Source organism: Pteropus medius, unplaced genomic scaffold, assembly GCF_902729225.1.
Source record: "Pteropus medius unplaced genomic scaffold, Ma_sr-lr_union100, whole genome shotgun sequence".
Lineage (NCBI taxonomy): Eukaryota > Metazoa > Chordata > Mammalia > Chiroptera > Pteropodidae > Pteropus > Pteropus medius.
The window spans coordinates 1613876-1635426 of NW_024350922.1; the positions used below are offsets into that span (position 1 = coordinate 1613876).

At 57.4% G+C, this 21551-nt stretch overlaps 1 protein-coding gene across 4 annotated transcripts; it reads left to right on the forward strand.

The window, feature by feature from the left end:
• The first annotated feature begins 77 nt into the window (after positions 1-77).
• On the forward strand, positions 78-19794 carry EARS2 (glutamyl-tRNA synthetase 2, mitochondrial). 4 transcript variants are annotated; one of them, XR_005648064.1, is made up of 10 exons: positions 80-258; positions 2634-2789; positions 5535-5724; positions 6921-7393; positions 8419-8527; positions 10728-10881; positions 10974-11104; positions 13292-13427; positions 13849-14069; positions 18512-19794. XR_005648064.1 is itself a non-coding variant. In XM_039840217.1 (9 exons), the coding sequence occupies exons 1-9, from the start codon at positions 84-86 to the stop codon at positions 13930-13932; spliced, it is 1587 nt and encodes a 528-aa protein (XP_039696151.1). In that variant the 5' UTR covers positions 79-83; the 3' UTR covers positions 13933-19779. The 4 variants fall into 4 exon arrangements, 3 of the variants coding, with proteins under 3 accessions (XP_039696152.1, XP_039696151.1, XP_039696150.1); XM_039840217.1 differs by having other exon boundaries at positions 79-258; positions 10995-11104; positions 13849-19779; XM_039840216.1 differs by having other exon boundaries at positions 13849-19779.
• Positions 19795-21551: the final 1757 nt, after the last annotated feature.

Sequence of the window (21551 nt, forward strand, 5' to 3'; positions counted from 1 at the left end):
GGCTGGGCGGCCTGCGCCTTTAAGGGGCGGGGTCGCGCCCGCTGTGGCGGGAGCGGATTGGCTGGGAGGAGTCCCCGGAAGTGATGCTCGAGGAGCCCACGTGGTCGAGTCCACCCCACATGGCGGCGCTCCTGAGGCGGCTGCTGCGGCCGGGCAGGCCCCTGGCGGCCTTGGGCCGCTCGTTGGGACGGCGCGAGGCCAGCCTAGGCATTGACCCCGGGGCTGCGGTGCGAGTGCGGTTCGCTCCCAGCCCCACAGGTAACCTTGGCGGACGTGACGCTGCAGGCCGAGGCCCAGTGTCGCGTGCCCGCCCCCCGAACGCGCTTGAACGAACCCCTTCCGGTGGAGTCAGACTAGGCGGGCAGTGCGACCCCATTTTACAGAGCCCACGAGCGGAAATTACTCGCATTGCCAGGAGTTCCTTGGTGTTCATTAGGCTGTACCGTCTCTTTCGGTCTTTTTCACATGTTCGGTAAATGTGTGCGAAGTAGAAACTGCCAGGCACTGCTCCGCTGGCGTACAGTGGTCACCGAGAAAGTGGGGCCCTGGCTCTTGAGCCTACACGTAGTGACCGCGACAAGCACATATAAAAATACTGGCAGTCACGGGTGCCATGCGGGAAATGAAGCTGCACAGGGGACCCGGGTTAGGTAGGATGCTCAGGAAGGCCTTGCTGACATTTGAGCAGAGACCGAAATGACAGGGAGCGAGCTCCGTGAAGCCCACAGGAGGAGCCTTTTGGGCAGAGGAATCTGGGGAGGCACAGGCCCTGTGGTTGGTGTTGGAGCTTAGCACCAACAGAGCGGGGCAGGGGCCCAGTGTATACCCTGGTGGGATCTTGTCAGGACCCCCACCAGTTCCCACAATTCTGTTGTTACCGAGGCTACTCTCTGCCTTCTCCACAAGGATCAGGCTCTCATTCTGGTCCCTGGTGTCTGTATAAGGATACCTTTGTGGCATGGTTGCAGCCACCCAGAGTGACAGGATCTTCCTCGGCAGGCAATATACTGTAGAGAGTGCTTCTCAGACCATCCATGGTAAAAGGATGGATTTCCAATTTGCAATCGATTATGAACCAATACTTTTATAAAATCAACAGAAGTGAATTACTAGGAAGATGAAAACCTTAAAAGCATACAAAATATGAACCTTTTTATTAAACAGAAAATAATTGTCAGATTGCTGTGAGTTTCTAAACATTTTCACACTCAATTTCTGTACTTACTTGGTTGTGAACTAGCAACAGTTTGCAGACTAGTACCTGTCTGCAGTTCGCATTGAGGAGCAAGCCCTGGGATTGTCTGGGTCCAAATTTTTGGCTTCTTAATTTGTCCAAGTCACACCTTTCTTAGATGTATGTCTTGGGCAAATTACTTAACCCCTTCTTAGCCTCTGAGTTTTACCATCTGTCAAACAGGGCTAGTGATAGTACCTGTTTCATGGGTTTGAGCCGATGTAGCTGAAGCACTTAGCAAAGTCTGGTACTTACAGAAAGCACTTCATAAACAGTAACTTCTACTATGATTATAATTCGTGTTTCCTTGCTGATTTGCAGGAAAAGGCCATGTAGGAAAGGCGGTAGACTATAGACAGAGGAAACAATAAGCAACATAGATCATTACAATAGCTAAAATTAATTGAAGGGTGTACTTTGGTCAGCATTTAGGCCTCCCAGCAAGCCTTTAAGGAGGGTTTCAAATATCTGTTTTTGATCCCTCTAAGAGCTGAGGACATTGAAACTCACAAAAGTAGAGTGCCCAAGGGATAGCGACTAGTAAATGGTGGATGCAGAATTTGAATTCAGGTCCATTTGATGTAAGAGGCCTCGCTTTCGACTCCTGGACCCCTTGTCTTCTATCTTGGGGACCAGTGGTTTTATGGTGGCCTTGCAATAACTAGCTGGAGGGTCACACACATTGAGTCTGCCTGACCCATCAGAGCTTTTCCTGTCCTGTGCTCCCTTCGGTACCTGGAGATGCAGCTGAGCTCACTGTGGAGACAGGGCTGTGGGCTGGACCAAAGAAGGAAGGGGAAGCGGAAATGACAGCCCTGGGAAAACTTCGTTTTAAGTTTTCAGTCGGGAATGATTTACAAGTAAAATCTTAGGAGTTTAAACTTGGCCGAGGAGAAGTATCATGAATCGAATGTTGCTTTTGGTCAGTTTTTAAAGTCAGCACTGAAGGTAAAAATCTCGAGTAGATAAAATCCAAAGTGTAGGATGAGGTTAGTTATGACGGTGCGTAGAAGCTATAGGCAAAATGTCACATTACAGCGTTTTTAATTTGTAATTAATTTTTTTTGCCCAAGCGCATCGTTGGATCTGCATAAGTCACATGCACGTGTGATAACTTAAGTGAATAATCCTCTGCTTCTCCTCTGGGTGACACTTGGCCTTGAGGCAAATCTCAAAGTAGAATGATGGGTGCAGCTGGAGCCTTTTTACAAAGTGACATGCTCCCCAGTGGAACACCACCCCTGTCCTCTGTGGTGGTCTGACTGGGTGCTGGCTGGACAGTTGCGACAGGGCTGGGGGTAGCCGTTTCTTGGGCTTCGATAATCGTTGGGACATTCTGTCGCAAGCTTGCTGCTCGGCCGAAACCCGTCAGCTCACGTCCCATCTTGTGTCCCATCAGGCTTCTTGCACCTGGGCGGCCTCCGCACTGCCCTGTACAACTACATCTTTGCCAAGAAGCATGGAGGTAGCTTCATTTTGCGGCTGGAGGACACGGACCAGACCCGCCTTGTGCCTGGGGCAGCGGAGAATATTGAGGACATGCTGGAGTGGGCAGGTGAGGCTGGCAGGGAAGGGACCCTGCTCCACGGAGGGAAGAGGGAACAGGAAGGGAGCCTGGATGGAGAACTCCTAGAGACATGGGTACATTTGTGCCATCCAGGGTGGCAGGTGCCACCTGAAAAGATGGTGAAGCTCCTGGAAGTAAACCTCCAGGGCTGTTTTGAGATTTTTCTTGTTCCCTTCGTGGGAACGCTGGGCCAGCTGGTGAGCTCTTCTGATTTCCCAGTGGGGCCAGGCTCTGGGTTTTCGTTGTTATCATTGTTTTTTAGTGACTGTTTCCCTGTTAAAATCTAAGCTCAGATTTGGGCGACTTTTGTTGTTTTTAACCACGTTGCATGAGCCAATGAAACTGCAGCCTTCGAAGTCCGCCTCCTCGTGGGTGGTCCGGCCCTGAGCACAGCCAGGCTCAGGAGGACAAGGAGGAGTGCAGTGCAGCCTCTAGGCCCACAGTTGCCTACCTGCCAGACTGGTATGACTAGTTAAGCGCCCCAAGAGAAAATACCAAGACTATTTTGAGATGTGTATTTTATCTCAGGTAAACTATTAACTGAACTCTGGATTCGTAAAGGGCAGAAGCCGATTTCCTTACTGGCTTCTGTTGTTGGAGGCTGTAGCAGGTTCCCAGTCAAGGTTAGCCAGGTAGAGGCATTCACTCATAAAGGTCACGTCCTGTGGCCCACGCAGTGTTCCAGCTCTGTGCTCAGTGGGTCGGGGCAGGAGGCAAACTGCTGAAGGCATGCTCTTCACGACGCTGAGTGACACTCAGTACTGCCGAGGAAAGGGCGGGCTGGGAGCCCAGGGGTGCTGCTCTTGGATACGGTGGCCTTCACTGCAGAGGTGACAGGTGACATGAGAGCAGAGACTTGCAGGAAGTCAGGGGCCAGCCCTGTTTTTTCCTTGGGGGGAGACTGTGCAGAGCAGCAGGAACAGCAGGTGCACAGGCCCCGTGGAACCTAACTGCTGGTCACCCAACTACTGTGCGTACCAGCGGAGCAGCAAGGAGGCCGGTGCGGCCCACGCCCAGTGAGCAGAGCGGTCACTGGAGAGGCGGGGCCAGCCAGTTTGGCAGGAGGTGGATCGTGAACGCCGCGAGGCCCCGGCGAGAACTTTGGTTGCCTGTAGACACCCTCCCGGTCATGAGGGATGCGGTGAGGCACCTGGAGCCCCTCGTGCAGCGTGGCTGCTGAGCTGCCCACCCCGGAATTTGTGGGGGCGGAGGGCAGGTACCCAGGCACCCCAACGCAGCTGACTCTAGAGCTTCTCGCTTTGGGAGTCACTCTTTTTTTTTAATTAATATAATTCACATAATATTAAATCCATCATTTCATAGTGTACAACTCAGTAGATTCGGGTACATTCGCTGTGGTGTGCAGCCATCACATTACCTTATTCCAGGTGTTTCCATCAGCCCAAACGACACCAACTCCGTACCTATCAGCAGTCAGTCACTCCTTCCTCCTCCCCCTCCAGCCCCCTGGCAACCGCTCATCTTTCTATCCTGTGGTCTGCCTGTTTTGGACGCTCCTTAAGTGGCATCACGCGCTGTGTCATTTTGTGACTGGCCATTGTTTAGCATAGGGTTCGTCTGTGTTGTACCGGGTACCGGTGCTTCACTCCTTTTTACGACCGGATTCTAGTCATCACGTGGCAGTGCTACGTCCTGCTTCTGCGTTTATCCATTGATGGGCATTTGGGTTCTCACTTTAACTGTTGTGAGTGAAATTCCCGTGAACATTTCCGCACCAGCTTCTTCGTGAACGTGGGTTTCAGTCCCCCAACCAGAGTCACACTTAAACCCCGGGGCATTCACGGGGCGAACGCAGCAAATTAGGGGGAAGGGACTCCCCAGGGCACCTAGAATGTCCTCTCTTCTGAAGAGCGCAGAAACGGGGGGTCCGGGGCGGGGGGGCCAAACAACCCTGATGGCAGTGCGGGCCCAGCCGACGGCGCCCCACACACACCTAGCAGCGCCGACATCCAGCTCTCCCATGTCCCCTCTGCCCTCCTGGAAGTGTTTGTGCTTAAATCTGTCCTTTGTGGCCTGGAGAAGCTGGGCCTTGGCTTGGGCCCGTCACGGGCATGCGTGGGCCTTTAGTCCTCAGCCCCCTGCCTGTTCGTACCACTTTGTGGAGGGGGAAACTGAGGCTTGGAAAGGCGCAGGACTGCAAAGAGGCGGTACAGTGAGTGGGTCAGGACATGGACTCGAGGTCAGCCACCGGGCCACGAATCTCGTCGTGCCCCTTGTCCTTGGCCACACAATGACCAGGCCTCCCTGTGCCTCAGCATCCTCCTTAACGAATGGGGACAATGACTTCTACTTGGCACGGTGGTTCTGAGGCTTCACGGGGGTCACAGAACAGAAACGCAGCCGGCAGGCACTAGGCACTTGGCGCTCCCACACCCAGGTGACTTGTCACGGACAGAGCCAGGAGTCCAGAAGCACACTGCTTCTCCCGGACCCAGCCTTCGGGGCCTGGACAGTTCCCTTCCCAGCGGAAGGGTAGGCGGAAGAGTGGGTGGAAGAGTGTGGACAGGAGCCTCACGCCTCCGCCCAAGCTCCGTCCACCAGGCCACGCGGCCTGGGGCCCTGGCCTCTGCTTTAGCTTTTCACCCGTGGAAGGGAAGCAGTGGCGGTGCCGAGCTCGGGGCTGCTGGGAGGACCAGAGGGTAGTGTGCTGGGGAACCAGCTCCATGAGCACCCTGGTCACTGTGTGGGGACCGTTCTCTGTCTGTGCCCCAGGCATCCCGCCTGACGAGAGCCCGCGCCGGGGAGGCCCTGCTGGGCCCTACCTGCAGTCCCAGCGGCTGGAGCTATACGCCCAGGCCGCGGACGCGCTGCTGCGGACGGGCGCCGCTTACCGCTGCTTCTGCTCCCCGCAGCGGCTGGAGCTGCTGAAGAAGGAGGCCCTGAGGAGCCGGCAGACGCCCCGGTGAGAGCCCCAGCCCGCCACGGTGCTCCCCCCGGCCGCACACGCCCCCGAGCTGTGCCGCAAAGCAGGTTACCCCACACTTTAGACCACACAGTTTCTGGGGGTCAGGAGTCTGGGCACGGCTCACCTGGACCTTTGGCTCAGGGTTTCTCACGATGCTGCAGTCAAGGTCCAGGCCAGAGTGCTGTCACCTCAAGGCTCTGCTCAGCCAGGATCCGCCTCCGCTTCCCCACGAGGCTGTCAGCAGCGCTCCGGGCCTCGCCGGCTGCTGCCAGGCACGTCCGTTCCTCAGCACGTGGGCTTCTCCGTGGCAGCTGGCTTTCCCAGAGTGGGCCGGGGAGAAAGCGAGAGGGTGAGACGCAGCCAGAGTCCCTGCGGGACCTAATCGGGGAAGTGGGGACGTCACCAGGTCCAGCACACACTGGGGTGACACAAGGGCAAGAACACCAAGAGGCGGGGGTCACTGCGCCAGGTCAGAGCCGCCTGCCACGTCAGGTTGCAGGCAGTGACTCGTAAGGTGATTCTGTTATTTTAATAAGTAAAATTTTCTCACGTGTGCGGGGAGCTCTCCCAGCCCTGACTCTGGCTACTTGGTCCTCTCCCCAGAGACAAGTGGCGTTAGAGCTGGCTCATGTCTCCCAGAGACACTGCGTGCACGCTGACAAGTGCACGTGCTTCCTCCTCTCCCCCATTCACACGGTAGCGCACGGCACACGTACGGGGCAACTTCGTGTCCTGAGGGTCGGTCCCCATCAGTCCACAGTGTTTTCTCAGCTCGCGTAGTGTTGCCCTGCCGTGTGGGGGTGTCGTCGTCATGCACTCAGTCCCGTATCAAGGATCCCCGATGTCACTTCTGATCTTGTAATAAAACCAGTGGGGACTGACATGGACGTCCCTCATTTTGCACACGTGCGGGGTGTGGGGGCCTGCCAAGATGTGGCCGTGCGGGGTCACGTGGCTGCAAGAGGGGGCCCCAGCTTGCGCCGCCGTCAGCGGCGGCACCATGACCCGAGTTCCGGTCTCCGTGACTGTTAGACGAGGTCGCTGCATTTGCCGCGGCGTTGTCCTTTCGTCGTAAACAGCGTCCTCGCGCCTTGTCGGGCTGCGCTTTGCGCCAGGGTCATCGATTATCAGACGTAGGCGGGGCTCCTGCCCGTCACGGTGCTCTTACCCCGTGCCGCTCTGCTCCCCAACAGCTATGACAATCGGTGCCGGGACCTGAGCCCGAGGCAGGTGACCGAAAAGCTGGCCAAGCACCCCAAGCCCGCTGTCCGCTTCCGGCTGGAGGAGGCGGCGCCAGCCTTCCAGGACCTGGTGTACGGCTGGAATCGGCACGAGGTGGCCAGTGTGGAGGGGGACCCGGTCATCCTGAAGAGCGATGGCTTCCCCACGTACCACCTGGCCTGCGTGGTGGATGACCACCACATGGGCGTCAGCCACGTGCTGCGGGGCTCGGAATGGCTGGTGTCCACCTCCAAGCACCTGCTCCTCTACCGGGCCCTGGGCTGGCAGCCGCCACGCTTCGCCCACCTGCCGCTGCTGCTCAACAGAGATGGCAGCAAGCTGTCCAAGAGGCAGGGCGACATTTTCCTGGAGCGCTTCGCCGCCGCCGGCTTCCTGCCGGGCGCCTTGCTTGACATCATCACCCACTGCGGCTCGGGGTTCGCAGGTAGGTACCCCCACCTGCGAGGAGCCGGACCTTCGGCTCGGGCCCACCCAGCCCCCAGTCTCGCCGTGCCGCCCACTGCGGCGGGAACCAGCACGAGCTGGTTCTTTCACCCCACGGACATTTATTAAGCCAGGTGCTGCTGAGCGCTGCGGCCACTGCAGACGAGATGGACGTGTCCCCTGCCCCCTAGGAGCGTACGGTCCCGAACCTCAGCTGTTCCTCTGTGAAACGGGGCTACCTGTCCACCTCGGGCCTATGCGAGGGTCCAGTGAGCTCGTGAGTGTGAGGCGCCCAGCACTGCAGGCTCGAAACGCACAGCTCCCAGGGTTATTGCGGTGACGTCACCACTAGGACAAGTCCATCTGCTGACAGAAGCACTGGTGTTTCCACGACCCCAGTTCATTCCAAGCTGAGCCCAGATCTTAGAGAGGCACTGAATAGGGTGATCTCTGTGGAGGAATTTCTCAAATGCGACAGTAACAGTCTGCTTATCATTCATTCTGCTCGTATTTAATCCTTAGGAGACCCTCGAGAGGTATTTATCATCTCTGTAAGAGGGTTGCAAGGCTCAGGGGTGGAGTAGGTAGCCAGCGTCACCCAGCTAGTTAGGGACGGAGCAACCCCAGGACAGTCGCAGTCCACCCTGCTGTCCTCGGAGTCATCCGGGAAGCTTGTGCCCTACGCCTTGTGCCCTGTGTGCAGTGCTCAGGCCCCACCCAGACCCCTGGGGTCGGGGTGCCCGGGCACAGCCGGGTGGTGAGCACGTCTGCGGGCAGCGAGGCTGGGTTTAGCCTGACTCTCATCAGACTCTTTTTTCCTTAATGACAGAATTTTTTTCTGCATTTGAAAGCTCACTTGGGCCCTTGATGTGTAAAGTAGCTAGAAGTGAATCCTTAGGTCAGGTTGGGGTGGGGAACCCAGAGAGTGCCTGCTCAGCCTCCCTTGGGGTTGAAAGTGGGGGTGGGGCGGAGGTGGAGGAGGGAAGGAGGGAGCGAGCTGAGGGGCTGGGCCTCCCTCCCTCACAGAGAACCAGATGGGCAGGACCTTGCCAGAGCTGATCGCGCAGTTTGACCTGACCCGGATCACCAGCCACTCTGCCCTGCTGGACCTGGAGAAGCTCCCAGAGTTCAACAGGTGCGTGGGGAGCCTGGGGAGCCTGGCGGGGGAGGGCCCTCTTGCTGAGGATCGGTCCATGGCAAAGGGTCCTGTGCACTCTGGAGCCGCGCATACCTGGTACTGGCCATGGTCCCAGGCGTCTAGTGCCCACAGGTCAGTCACTTGAGGTCTTCAAGCCGCTGCTTCCTCTCCTCTAAACGGGGCTAATCACAGGACGCCCCACCCCGCCCCTGCCCCGTGCCACGTTGTGAGAGTCGGACTGAATTAGATGCGCCGTCTCGGTACTTGGCACAGCCTGGCACGCAAAGAGCTGTCAGCGCTGGGCACGCTCTGTCATGATGGCACGCCTGGCCACCCCTCGCATGGCCTCTGCCAACCACCCACGCCTGGCAGAGATCGTCGCCACTTCAGAACCCCCGACACATGCCTGCCAACACCAGACGGGCACCGTCCATGGCATCGGTCCCGTGTTCCCAGTGGTCCTTTCCCCTGAACCCTCCAAACACAGTTACTATCAGGTCACTGTGGACAGGCCCCGGCCTCAGGGCCTGGGCGGTAGACCAGCAGACTGGCTGGTACTCGGGGGACAGGACCCGCTAATGCCCCTCCTGAGCGCTGGTTTGGGGATGGGGTCTCCCGGGTGCTTCTTGGTGGGCCCAGGGACTCACGTCAGCGGCAGGTGTTCAGGGCTGCCACTTCATCTATGTCCGTCAGACCCGTGAGGTCAGCTGAGTGATTTTGCCCCGTTGTGCACACGAGCCGAGGTGCAGAGAAGTCACGTGGCCAGCCCCGGTTCACGGAGCAGACGGGCAGCTCTCGAATGGGGCATTCGAGAGCGAAGGCAACACACGTGCTGACTGAGGCGCGTCCACCTGTCCTTCCTTGAAGCCACCGCTGCGACCATTCCGGTCACAGCAGCGAGGATAGCAGCAATGATTGTCATAGCGGCGGCAGTCCTAGTGTCTGGAAGCAGTGACGGTGACTGAGGGTCACGCGGCACTTGTGTGTCCCAGGTACTGACCTACTTATGGGATCGCAAGCAGAGACGGGGGGTCATCGGTTTTTCCCTCCCTGCTGCCACCTTTCCCTGGGACCAGTCTCAACACCAACTTCACGCGCTTTTCCTTAATTCCTGTAAAAACCATGGCATGTTTTGGCCACCCCGCTGACACACTGACACACTGCAGCCTTCATTCAGAACCCTGCCTGTCTCCAGCTGCTGGCCTATGCTCAGTGCTCACAGTGCCCTGTCAGGGAGGCCTGCTGTCATCCCCACATTACAGGTGACCATCCTGGGCTCCCAGTGGTCATGTGAATTGCTGAGAACGCCTGGTGGGCTGGCCTCACTTGCAGGCCTGTCCAGTTCCAAGGGCCCGTGGGATGTCCCCACCCTGGGCCGCCTGCCTTCTGTGCCAGGGACCAGGGTCAGGCACCTGCAGGGTGGTCCTCAGCCCGCCACCTCTCACTCTTTCCCCCTCAAGTCCCTCTACTCGAGGCAGCCTAGGGGACCAAGGACTGACGGGGCTTAGCCGCAGGGTTGGACCTGCTTCTGAAGGAAGAAACCAGGCAGTTGGGAGAATTCTGGAAGGCAGATAATTGGAGTCGACAAGAACCTGAACTTTTCCACAGGGAGCACTGAATTCATGCAGCTCCGCCCTCCAGTTGTCGCATGGCCCGGAATCTTAGAGACCCGTGTCCTCGGCCTCCGCCCTTTGTGCCAGAGCCCCCGCCTCAAACTGCGAGGAAGCTGGCAGTCGGCTTCCACTTCATAAACGGGTGCCTGCAGGGGCCAGGCAGACGGCCCGGGTGACACATGGGGCAGAGGGACTACAGATGAGTGACCTCTTGGTCTAAACGGGGCCGCCTCCACTGCGCTCTAAAGTCTGGGCAGTGGGGGCCTTTTGCAGCCAGAAATCTCCGTTCGTGCGTGCCCTCTTCCTAGTTTAAAACGGTACCTATGGTTTACGGCCATGCCTTGAACGTGCCAGATCTTGTCTGACCTCGGAAGCTAAGCAGGGTTGGGTCTGGTTAGTACGTGGATGGGAGACCGCCTAGGAAGACCAGGTGCTTTAGGCATTAAACAAACAAAAAAACGGTATCTTCGGCTTTAAAAGCACTGTCTCCAGGGTGCTTAGGGCACTTAGCCACCTGCTTCAGGCCCTGCCCAGACCCCTTTCTTTCTGTGAGTGAAAAGAGACTCTTTTGGCCTCTGCTGCAGGCTGCACCTCCGCCGACTGCTGGGTGACGCGACCCAGAGGCATCAGCTGGTGCAGAAGCTGCAGGCGCTCGTGGGCGAGGCGTTCGGGAGCCAGCGGCCGGACAGCGCTGTCCTGGACCCCGCCTACGTGGAGAGGGTCATCCTGCTGAGACAGGTGTGGAGACTGGGGCGTGGGTGGCCCCCGCTCTCCCCTTCCGGTGTGTCAGCCCTCTCCCCGGTGCATTCGGTGGCTGCCTCTTCCCCTAGGGTCACATTTGCCGCCTGCAGGACTTGGTGTCGCCAGCACACTCGTACCTGTGGACTCGCCCGGCCGTGGGGCGAGCAGAGCTGGGCGCCCTCTCAGAGAAGGCGGACGTGATCGCCAAGCGCGTGCTGGGGTGAGTCCCCATGGTCCGCGGCTCTGCACCCTTCCCTCCTGGGGCCCCTTTATCCCAGGGCTTGGCTGTTGTGCCCGCAGCACAGCCCGGTGGCCGGTGAGAGGCACTTGGTAGGAGGAGCCCTGAGGAGCCGAGGGTCCCCCGAAGAGGTGGTGTGCCCAGGCTCTGCGCTGGGACCACCTGGGTGCCGTCTGGCTCCACCTCTCATCACCCCACTGTTTCACCTGCCAGATAGCTATGCTGGTTCTCGCTGTGAGGGAACAGCATGCTGTCGGTGACAAGGGTGGACACACAGCCGTAGAAGGGAATGACCGGTCTGCGCGATCGCGGTGGCCAGGACAGGGCTGACTGAGGCTTAATGCAGGAGCCAAAAAATACATCACCTAGACCTGATTTCTCTCTGCGTCCCTTTGACTGTGTGCCCCACACTCCTCCGCGCTGGCCACTCTGCAGAGGCTGCGGACGAGTGGATGGGGGGCGGGTTCTCCCCCAGGCCCAGGAGTGCACTGCTCCTTACCACCCGGCCCGGAGCGGGCAGTTCAGGGCGAGCGGCTTCTCTCCATGTCACGGCCATCCCTGGGTTTTGCTCTTGTCCGCGTGGTCCGCAGCGGCTCTTGGGCCAGCCATGATTCAGCCGGAGGTGGAAGAGGGCAAGGAGAGGAGGACAAAGTGTTTCTCGCCCCTAAGGATCCAGCTTAAAAGTTACTCCGTTTCCACCTGTACCCGCTGGCCAGAACACCTGTCTGGTGGCTACACTGAGCTGCAAGGGAGTCTGGAAGGTGCGGTCTTAGCTGCCATGTCTGTGCGGGGATTGATTTTAGAGGCACTCCGGGCCGGAAAGCTGACACGCAAACCATCAGAAGCTACCAGGTCACTCGAAGTCCCCTCTGCCCCCATCACGGCCTGGGCCACGCTCTGGGCCAACTCCCACGTGTCCTGAGCTGCCATTGTTGGCTGCCTGGGACCTGTCCCTCTTCACCGGCTCCTTGCTGGGCTGCTTCCCCACCCCCGACACGGAGGCGGGTCTCTTTTTCCCCATGTGACATTTTACGTTATCAGTGCTTTATTTCTCCCATGTTGTAACGAGCAATCACAGGGCCTAGTTAATGACACAGTGAGTTACTTTTGTCTCGAGTTGGGACTCAGCTGCTCAAGCCTAGGGTTATAGCAAGGAAGCCCGCACTCCCAGGCGCCCTAGCCAGCAGCTCTGCTCACTGCCGGCCTCCGGCGCGGGGCTGTCCGGACCCGTCCTGAGCCAGCGGGGTCAGAGCAGGCATGGCGGGCCGTCCGTCCGCAGCAGTGACGAGCTCTAGCCTCAGTCCCTCTTCAGGGTGGGCACACTTACCCCCACTGCGCCCTGCTCTTGTCCTGTGTCAGAATCAGGCTGGGCGGACGTTTTTATAAGTCTAGCTTTAACAGAACAGTGAGGTCTCAGCTGGATGGCCGGGACGGTGGGTGGTGGCCGCTGGCCTGCTGGACCTCAGCCCCAAAGTGCTTCAAACTGGGCAGACGGCAGTCACAGCAAGTTGGCGGCAGGGCCCTTCCTGGGGTGACGGTCTCCTGAGCTCTCTCTTCCTGCCCCTCTGAGCTGCGTCCCCGTGCCCCGGTCCTGGAGCTGCTTCTCACTGTCCCAGAGGGCTTCATCCGTCCGCTCTACGTCTAATTCGACCCCAGGTTTCTCTTTAGGCCCTCATGCAATGTGTCTGAGCTCATGGGTGTCATAGGCGTTGGCTAATAGTTAACTTTTTATTGGAATGTGAGTTCCGGCACTGCTGAGAACTGACCACCCGTTCAGCCAACATGCTTAGTGCTCTGTGAGTTTTGACGTAGCCCCCCTGTAGCCCTGTGAGGTGCAGACGCTGTGGTCGTCCCCACTTGACAGGTGAGCAAACCGAGGCCCGGGGACTGCATGCGCAGAGGTGGCAGTCAGTAAACCCTCCCATTACGGCTCCCGCCCAGCCTGCCCGTGCGATGCCCACGTGCCCGGATCCTCCACGGGTGGTCTCCCGGTGTCTTTTCTTCCCCAGCTCGGAAGGGGCGGAGAGCGGATGGTACCCCACCCGCTCCCCGGGCAGGCTTGAATGGTGGTTGCACTGTTACGCTGTAGCTGATGGATAGTCTTCTGAAGTGTCCCCTCCCACCCATGTGCCATGGCCTTGCAGCCCCTCACAGACTGGCCTCTTCTAGGCTTTTCGAAGGACCCGCTAGGAGCTTAACTCAGGACACGCTGAACGCAGAGCTGAAGAAGCTGTCAGACGATCTGGAAGGCACCAAACACAGTCACGTGATGAAACTCCTCCGCGTGGCCCTCAGTGGACAGCCGGTGAGGTGGGCAGGTGGCTGGGCTGCTCCCTGCACCCCTCGTGTGTCCATCCCACTAACGTTCTCTGGCAGGCACTGAGCTCGGGCTGAGGGTTACAGAGATGAAGGCAACATGACTGCTCCCCTCTTAGTCCACAAACACCACCCGCTGAGCACCTGCCGTGTGCGAGCACCGAGCTAGGCCCAGTGGGCACAGTAGTGCCGAACGCACACATGCCCCGCCCTCGTGCCTCAGGGAGCTGGCTGTCGAGCGGGGTGACAGACACAGCAGAGGAAGAGCAGGCCTGGGGCTCGGCCTCGGCCCTTAAAGACAGTGAGATGCAGACTCTTCTCCTTGGGGTGCAGGTGGCCGTGTCGGGGTGGCCCGGGGAGTGACTCCTACGGGCCATGTACACTGTAGTCAACGTTTTGTCTCTTTGTAGCAAGGACCCCCTGTCGCCGAGATGATGGTGTCCTTGGGACCCAAGGAAGTGCGGGAGCGAATACAGAAGGCGCTGTGCAGCTGACGGGACAAACGGCGGCGGAGCTGGCCCTGGGAACCTGTGCGCGTGGACGCTGCCTTCGGGACTGGGTGGCAGGTCGCCCTGGGCCGGCGAGGAGCTGGCACGAGGACCCAGAGTGGGGACAGTCTGGGCGCATGCAGGTGCACTGACCACCGTGGGCCAGGGAAGCCGGTCCCGTTTCAGCCCGAGTCCCGGGGGAAGGCCTGGGTCTCATCCTGGCTCTGTGCCCGCAGCCCGCAGCCCGCAGCGGGGGTTGGGAGTCCATTCTCAGAGTGGCCCACGCAGCTCGTGTCTCGGTGTGTTCGGGCTACAGCATACTGCAGTCGGGGTCGAGGGGCCTCAAACAGCAGAAAATTATTTTCTGATTTCCGGAGGCCGGAAGCCCAACATCAAGGTGTTCGCAGGCTTCGATGCTCATGAGACCTCTCCTTGGCTTGCCAATGGCTGCTTTCTGCTGTCCTCACGGTCACCTCTCTGTATCCTTAGTACCTGTGTGCAAACGTCCTCTTTGTACGAGGATACAGATAGGATGGACGCCCACCCTAACGGCCCAGTTTGACCTCACTCACCTCTTTAAAGGCCCAGCTGCAAAGAGGCCCCATTCTGAGATGCCGGGGTGGGGCTGCGACCCCCGGGTTTTGAGGGAACACACTGGAGCCCGTCACATGTGGCAGCAGCCCAGACTCGTGGATTCCACTTCTCAGGCCCCCATTGGACTTGGAGCAATCGAGGATGATCGATGAGCAGGGCGGAACTGGACGCCAGACTGTCTTTGGGGCTACGAGGAGAGGGCCCCCAGCTGCCGAGGGGCAGCACACACGTTTCACACTGCTCTGTCCTTGCACTTGGGTGGCTCGTGTCTCCCTCCCCGAACACCTGTCTGTCCCTCTCTTCCAGCTCTCCAGACCGGTCTTTGGACTGGAGACCTTCACTCTGCCTGTTCTGCATCTGTTTCTTCATATCCGCCTCCTGTAAGTCACTGTCTGCGGGCTTCTGACGTGAGGTGTGCTTGGGGTGGATAGGAACGGCTCAGGTGAAGGAGGGTGGTGGCTGGCGGCCGAGACTCCTCCAGGGCTCCCAGGCCACCCCCGCCCCATGTGGCAGCCAACCTCAGATGGCCCAGCTCTCGCCCCTCTTGGAATCAGGTTGAACAAGCTGACTGCTGACACGGGGTGGCTTCCATCTCGTCCCCCGGGTCCCTCTCTGCAGGGAGCTGACTTCCACATCACACAGACCTCAGGCAGCCCTGTGGAGATGCCGTGTGGCAGCCTCTTGCCAGTGAGGCCTCCCTCATTGGCCAGGGCAGTGCCTGGCTTGGGCTCGGTCCTCTAGCCCCAGACCAGCCTTCAGGTGGCCACAGCCTGGCTAGTGTCACGGGCCACCGCCACTGAGCGAAGCTGCTCGAGTGTCTGATACGCCGACTGGGAGATGACCCATGTCCACTGTTTAAAGCCACTGGCTTTGGGGTCATCGTCACCCAGCAAGAGAGCAAACACATGCTCTCATCCGGGGCCGGAAGGGGACTCAGGAACTTGTCTCGCTTTGTGGAGACCTCATCTTTGCTTTAACGGTGTATTGGTTGAAGTTCTTTGCTCGCACGGTGGGAAGCGAGGCCGCCTGCGTACCTGTGCGGAGACTGTGGTCTCCTGGATGGTCTGATTTTGTGGGAGTCTTAGTCTGTGGGAGAGCCAGAGGCCTGACGGGAAGCCAGAGACCAGGGCTGGAGAAGATGGGCCTGGGACCCGGGGCTGCTCCCTGTCCGTGTTCTCGCCCCCGGTGCCGCATGACTGGGCCGAAGGTTCTCGAGGAAGAGCAGAGTCTAGTGGCCTGATTGAGGTCACGTGGCCATTCCTCCCCAGGCGTAGGGGGTCCCTCGGGGTGACAGCCAGTGGAGGAAAAGTCGTTCCCAAGGAAATCGAGAGTGCTTTTTCCAGGAAAAGGGATGGCGGAGATGGGGACACAGAGCAGTACCTGTGGTTTACGGTGCATTTACGTGAGGCACGGCCATGTCTGGGGTGCAGGTCTCCCTGGCAGACACTTTAGCCCATCGTCACATTAGGTCTTCACAACCCCACGAGAGAGACGTCCTCGTCGTCGTCGTCATCATCATCATCATCATCGTCTCTATGTTATAACAGGGAGACTGAGGTTCAGGAAAGTTAATGAGCTCTTCTGAGGCAAAGCGAGGATTTAAACTCAGACCTAATGCAGTCCAGGGTCCAAGCTCAGCTTTCAACTCCTGGGTGGCGTCAGAGCCCGCACCCCTAGTGTGCGGGACAGTTGCGAGACGCTGGCTCGGGCCGGGGAGTGTGATGCTCACGCACAGCGCCGTCGAGATGCTGAGCCGTCATGGTGCTGCCACTGCCTCAGGTGGCGCGACGCGTCTAAAAAGCAGCGTGCACCTTCCGCACTTTTTATTTGTTTGTTTTTCAAAGAAAAACCACACTTAAAATACGCGCACGTCCATCCCCCGGCAGATCTGAGACCAGAGTGTGGCGACAAGGGCCATGGGAGCCAGCCCTGCCGTTTACTATGTGGCTTCTGAGCCTCCGTCTCCCCGTCTGTAAAATGGGGATAACGTTTGTACCCGTCTCAAAGAGCCATGAGGATGGAAACGGATACGTATAAAGTTCGTAAAACAGAGCCCGGCACTTGGCGAATGTTGTCTGGCTCCACTGCTTCCGCCACGGCAGCTCATTCTTCGAAATGGGGATCTTGCTTGTAAGGCGTGGACACACGCCCAGACAGACGATGAAGGGGCTTCACTGGGGGGATTCGGATTCTCGCGGATCCAAAGGGCAGGCCTTCCAGCCGACGTCGCGGGAGACGGGCACCTGTCCCTGGGAGCCGTCGGGGCCCGAGGCGCTCCCCTTCGCCCCGCGGACCTCCCCCTCCAACATGTGTCTCTCTCTGTCTGCTTTCCTTCCTCTTCCTCTTTCTCTCTACAGCCCTCTAGCTGAGCCATGTCTTCTCCTGCCATCCACTTAAATAGTTAGAATTCCACGTCCAACCTCCCAGATGAGGATCCGATTGGCCCAGCCTGGGTCAGCCGTCTGCCCTTGGTCCAGTCACCTGGCCGGGGGCCAGTCCTGTAATGAGATCGTGGCGGCAGGGAACTCACTCTCAGGAGTGTACTCCGGGCGTGCTCTTCCCGGTGCAGTTACAGAGCGTCCTTTCTAGGAGACGACCACTCTTCTATGGCAAATTTGGAGACTCATTCACACAGCCGTCGGCCTACCTTACTGTTTGCTCCTTGTTACCACCGTATCAAATTCTGTGGTGTATTTGCGCATGGTTACTGTATCTTTAACGAGTATAAGATTAAAAGATTGGCAGAAGGCTTGTCTTACTCTTGGCGATTACCATAGCAGCCGGCACGTGTCCTGACACAGTAGAGAGAGTCTGGTAAATATCTCGCTACAAAGGGAACGAGGGCTCCCGTCAGTCAGGTCGGCTTCTTCAGACATGGCAATCGCCAGCCGGTGCAACTGCCAGATTCCAGCAGTTTCCCAGTTTCGGGTCATCGACTCTGGGAAGTCTCATCTCTTTTGCACGATTTGCAACTGTGGTCAGCAGTCTGGTCTGTTGCCTGTTATTTGCATCGAATCCAGCTATCTGCAGAGAGCGATCTTTGAGTGAAGGATGGCGACAGGTAGAATTTTTCAACATAGAGGAATGTATAGTGGGGACCAAAATTAGCAGTTGTTCGTTGGTCGGATTGTCTTTCGATAAAATTGCTACCTCCCCAGGAACAAGATAATAAATATTCAGAAAATGAGGACCCTCTGTGTGACACCTGTTTAGGGGTGTCAGAGGGCTTCACATACGAAGTGACCCTCGGCCTGGGTTCTGAGGGACGAGTAGGAGTTTCCCAGCCCTAGGGGAGTTGGACGGACACTCCAAGCAGGGGGATGAAGACGAGAACTTCGCAAAGCTGGGCGTGACTGGAGCCGTGGGTAGCAGTTGGAGGAGTGAGACGAGGCGGAGAAGCCAGACAGAGGAGTCCAAACAGCCTTTCTCTGCGGATTAAAAGCATCGAAGTGCCATCTGATGCAAATAACAAAACTTAGATTCAGACCGGCTTAAACGGGAAGATGCGGTGTCCCACCTAACAGGAAGCGTGGGGGAAGGCAGGCTCTAGGGTTGGTTAAGCATTTGGTGAGGTCGCTGAGGACCCGGGCTCTTCCCATTTCTCTGTCTGCTGGCCCCAGGTCTGCTTCCCTCTGCTCGGAACTGGCTGCCGAGAGTCCCAGGCCGTCTGCACTTCCTCCCTGTCTGGGGGGAGACGGAGTGGTTTCCTGTGGCTCTCCCTGAAAGCGAGGGAACTTTTCTCCAAACTCCCTCGCCCACTTGACTTCCCCATTCTTGAACCCATCACTGCCGGGAAGTGAGCGGGGGTCCCCACAGATCAGTCAGACCCAGTGCTGCGGCCGGGGTGGGGTCGGTGAGCCGTGGGTACCTGAACAAAGTGGGGGTTCAGTTAGTGAAGATAAGAGTGGTGTGTTCGTGAGGTGGGAGGTGAGAAGCCGCTGATGTGCTTTAAGCAGGGAAGTGACGTGATCACATTGGTGTCTTTTTAAAGGATCATTCTGGCAGCTATGCCAAAGAGATCCGAGTAGGGCCGACCGAGGCGCATGGAGACCTGGTAGGAGATGGCTGGAAGGGAAGCGTGGAGGAGGCTGGTGTCACAATGAAGCCATATTTCCTCGTCACGGCCTGACCCTGTCTTTCCAGCTGCAGTTCACCCGTTGCTGCCACACACGGGATGCTCTCGTCCGCTCACCCTCCGCCTAGTCCCCTCCTTCTTAGCCTCCAGATCTCAGCTCCACTGTCACCTCCTCAAGGAAGCCTCCCAGGACTCCTTCCTGTCATTTAGCACCGGCACCCTATGCTTTTCCCCAGCACATGATTGAAACCTATTGTGTAAATAATTGTGTAAGTAATCAGTTTTGCAGTCACTCGTTAGTGTCAGATTGTAAAGTCCACGAGAACAGAGGCCTCAGTTGTGGTCACCAGTGCCCCTAGTCCCTAAGAAACACTGAGTAAAAGACCGGACACACATCTGATTGGATGGGATGGCCAGGATGTGTCTGGAGTGCACAGGTGTTGGCTCTGCTAAAGTCACCGTGTTTAGTTAGGATACTGTTTCAGATTGTTCAGGAACTTGCGCTTGCTGTTTTTGTTAGTGAAACGCGGGATATGAATGTTTTTAAATTTAGAAGGCTGTGTAAGTTCGGTTTGGGGGATCTCCAGCTTATCCTTCACATCGGGGCAAAATGTTGGGGTCACAGTCTTTTCTCCCAGGCCCGTCTCTTCAGCTCTGTCTCCTGCTACACCTCCCCCAATCCTGACTGCAGGAGGAGGGCCCAATGAAAGGAGAGACAGACCACGGGCCACACACATGACAAATGGAAAGCAGAGGGGGGTTGGGCAGGAAGGGCTGCAAGAGCACTAAAGAGGGGGCCTCGGAAGGCCTGGTGGGGGTGACAGCGTAGTTCTGTCTGAAGCCAAAGCCTGTGCACCCGACGGCAGCCCTGAACCCCCGAGACCCTCCACACCCACTTACCCTTTAACCTTTCCGTTGTGGTCCCCAGACCAGCAGTATCAGCATTGCCTGAGACTAATTAGAAAGACAGCTTCTTGGCCTCCACCCCGTCCCCGGCCCCCTGCCGCCCCAGATCTGCTGAATCAGAAACTGGGTCGGGCCCTGTGTTCTGTGTTTGAACAAGCTCTCCAGTTGATTCTGACCAACGTTAGTTTGAAAACCACCGATCCACCTGCCAAAGTGTTAACTGTGTGGAGGTGCTGGAGAGAAGGAACATAAGGCAGGTACAAGAACTATTAGAACAACAACAACAAAAAAAAGTAGGAAGTGATGGATGATACTTGGCAAAGCGACCCCGCCTGCCTGGGGTGGGGCACGGTGTCCGGTCACCTCGTTGCACTGAAAAAACCCAGCTCCCGTGTGGTCGGATGTTTAGAATTTTCAAGAGGTAAAAGTGTTAAAGATTTTATTCAAGTCTCAGCGAAGAAACATGAGATGAGGCACTTTTATAGGTCAGGAATATTGAAGTGAATATGTGAACGGAGGCAAAACTGGATTTTCCATAGAGAGGGTGTGCCCCCCCGCCCCCCGCAGAATTCATTTGCATGTCTCTCTAGGTAAGAATGATTGCACTGCTTTCTGTAATCCCCAGTTTAGGACGTGGAAAGTAATTCCAGAGAACCACGATTGTGGAAAGTAATTCCAGAGAACCACGATCAGCTAACACAGAAGGGTGTGCTCTAGACAAAGCATAGTTTCCATTGAAATACAGAATTTCCCCAGCACGGGTAAGCCCACAGCCAGGAAAGCCAGTCCAGCCTTTGCAAACCAGAAAGTGGGTTCACACCAGTTACCCCGTCTGCAGCACCTGTATCTTGGATGTCCAGCCTCCGGAGCTACGGGAAATAATGTCAGTCGTCTGGGCCACCCACTCTGTGGTACTTCGTTACAGCAGCCCAAGTTTGCTAAGATAACGATGGTAAACGGTGTTTATAGAGTAGAGGCCGACAAAGCAAGCAGGTCAGCCACTTGTCCTTCAGTAGCAGGTTCGGGGAGATTTCCGCATAGAAAGGTGCTTTGGGCACCTATCAAATGGAGACGTGCGGGGCCAGACTCCTTCTGGAGCTGAGATAGCACAGTAAACGCACTTTTTGACTTTGTGTTTTTATTTGGGGTAGGGCTGGGACCTAAAGTCCCGCAGACGCTACCTCTTACTGCTTCCACGGTTGACTTGGCGGTTCAACGAAAACTTGTTGGTGCTAGTGTGCGGGGCACCATTCTAGGTCCTGGGATCCAGAAGTGTACAGGGCAAAGCCCCTGCTTGTATTAGTGGGGCGAGACAGGTCATGGAGTGTAGGGACGAGTTTGTGCTTCAAGGGAAAATTATGCCTGGTATGGACAGCACACTGTCCTTCCTCTTCCCAGCCTTTCGTGGTCTCAGCTGTCTCACATTCTTGTTCTGGGTAGCTTTCAGCAAGGTAAATAATTCTTACCTAGGGACATGTAAATTAATTCTGTCGGCTAGATGGACAGCCCTCACTGCTGGCAGAAAAGCTCATTTTGTGTCCACTTGCGTATCTGTTCTGACATTCTGTATTCTGTATGAATTTGCCCTTTTTCTGACTTCTCTGGGACGGATTATAGCATTTGCTGGGTTCCCTCGCTTCATTAAAGTTGAAGAAAATATTTAACACGTGTCCGTTTCATAATGTACGAGAACCATGACTTTTCGGGGAGCGGAACTCCCCTTTAACTGACAAGCAAGTAAATAGCACGCGGATGGTGTAATGTGTTACGGATAAAATAAAGCAGGAGGCGGAGAGAATGAAGCGCTGAAAGAATCAGCCCTTGTCCAAACCTCGCGCTGGAGCGGTTGCGCCCTGCCTTTTGCCTGGTATATCTGCCTGCGGAGCACCGGGGCCGCGGGCTTCGGGAGGTTGTTGGCTCCCTGGGCTTGGCCCGGGTGACCGGGGGGCGGGGCGCGCACCTGGGGGGCGGGGCACCTGGGCAGCGCGCACGGCGCCTGCGCGGGGCGGGCCCGAGTGGGCGTGTCCGCGCAGGCCCCGCCCCCCGCTCC

What these genes read in the sequence shown, in the direction of transcription:
- EARS2 (XM_039840216.1), top strand. Translation starts at nt 84, where the DNA reads ATGCTCGAGGAGCCCACGTGGTCGAGTCCACCCCACATGGCGGCGCTC. An exon ending in AAGCTCCCAGAGTTCAACAG is followed by an intron (nt 8,528 to 10,727) that starts GTGCGTGGGGAG and finishes CCTCTGCTGCAG; the next exon opens with GCTGCACCTCCGCCGACTGC. An exon ending in ATCGCCAAGCGCGTGCTGGG is followed by an intron (nt 11,105 to 13,291) that starts GTGAGTCCCCAT and finishes GGCCTCTTCTAG; the next exon opens with GCTTTTCGAAGGACCCGCTA.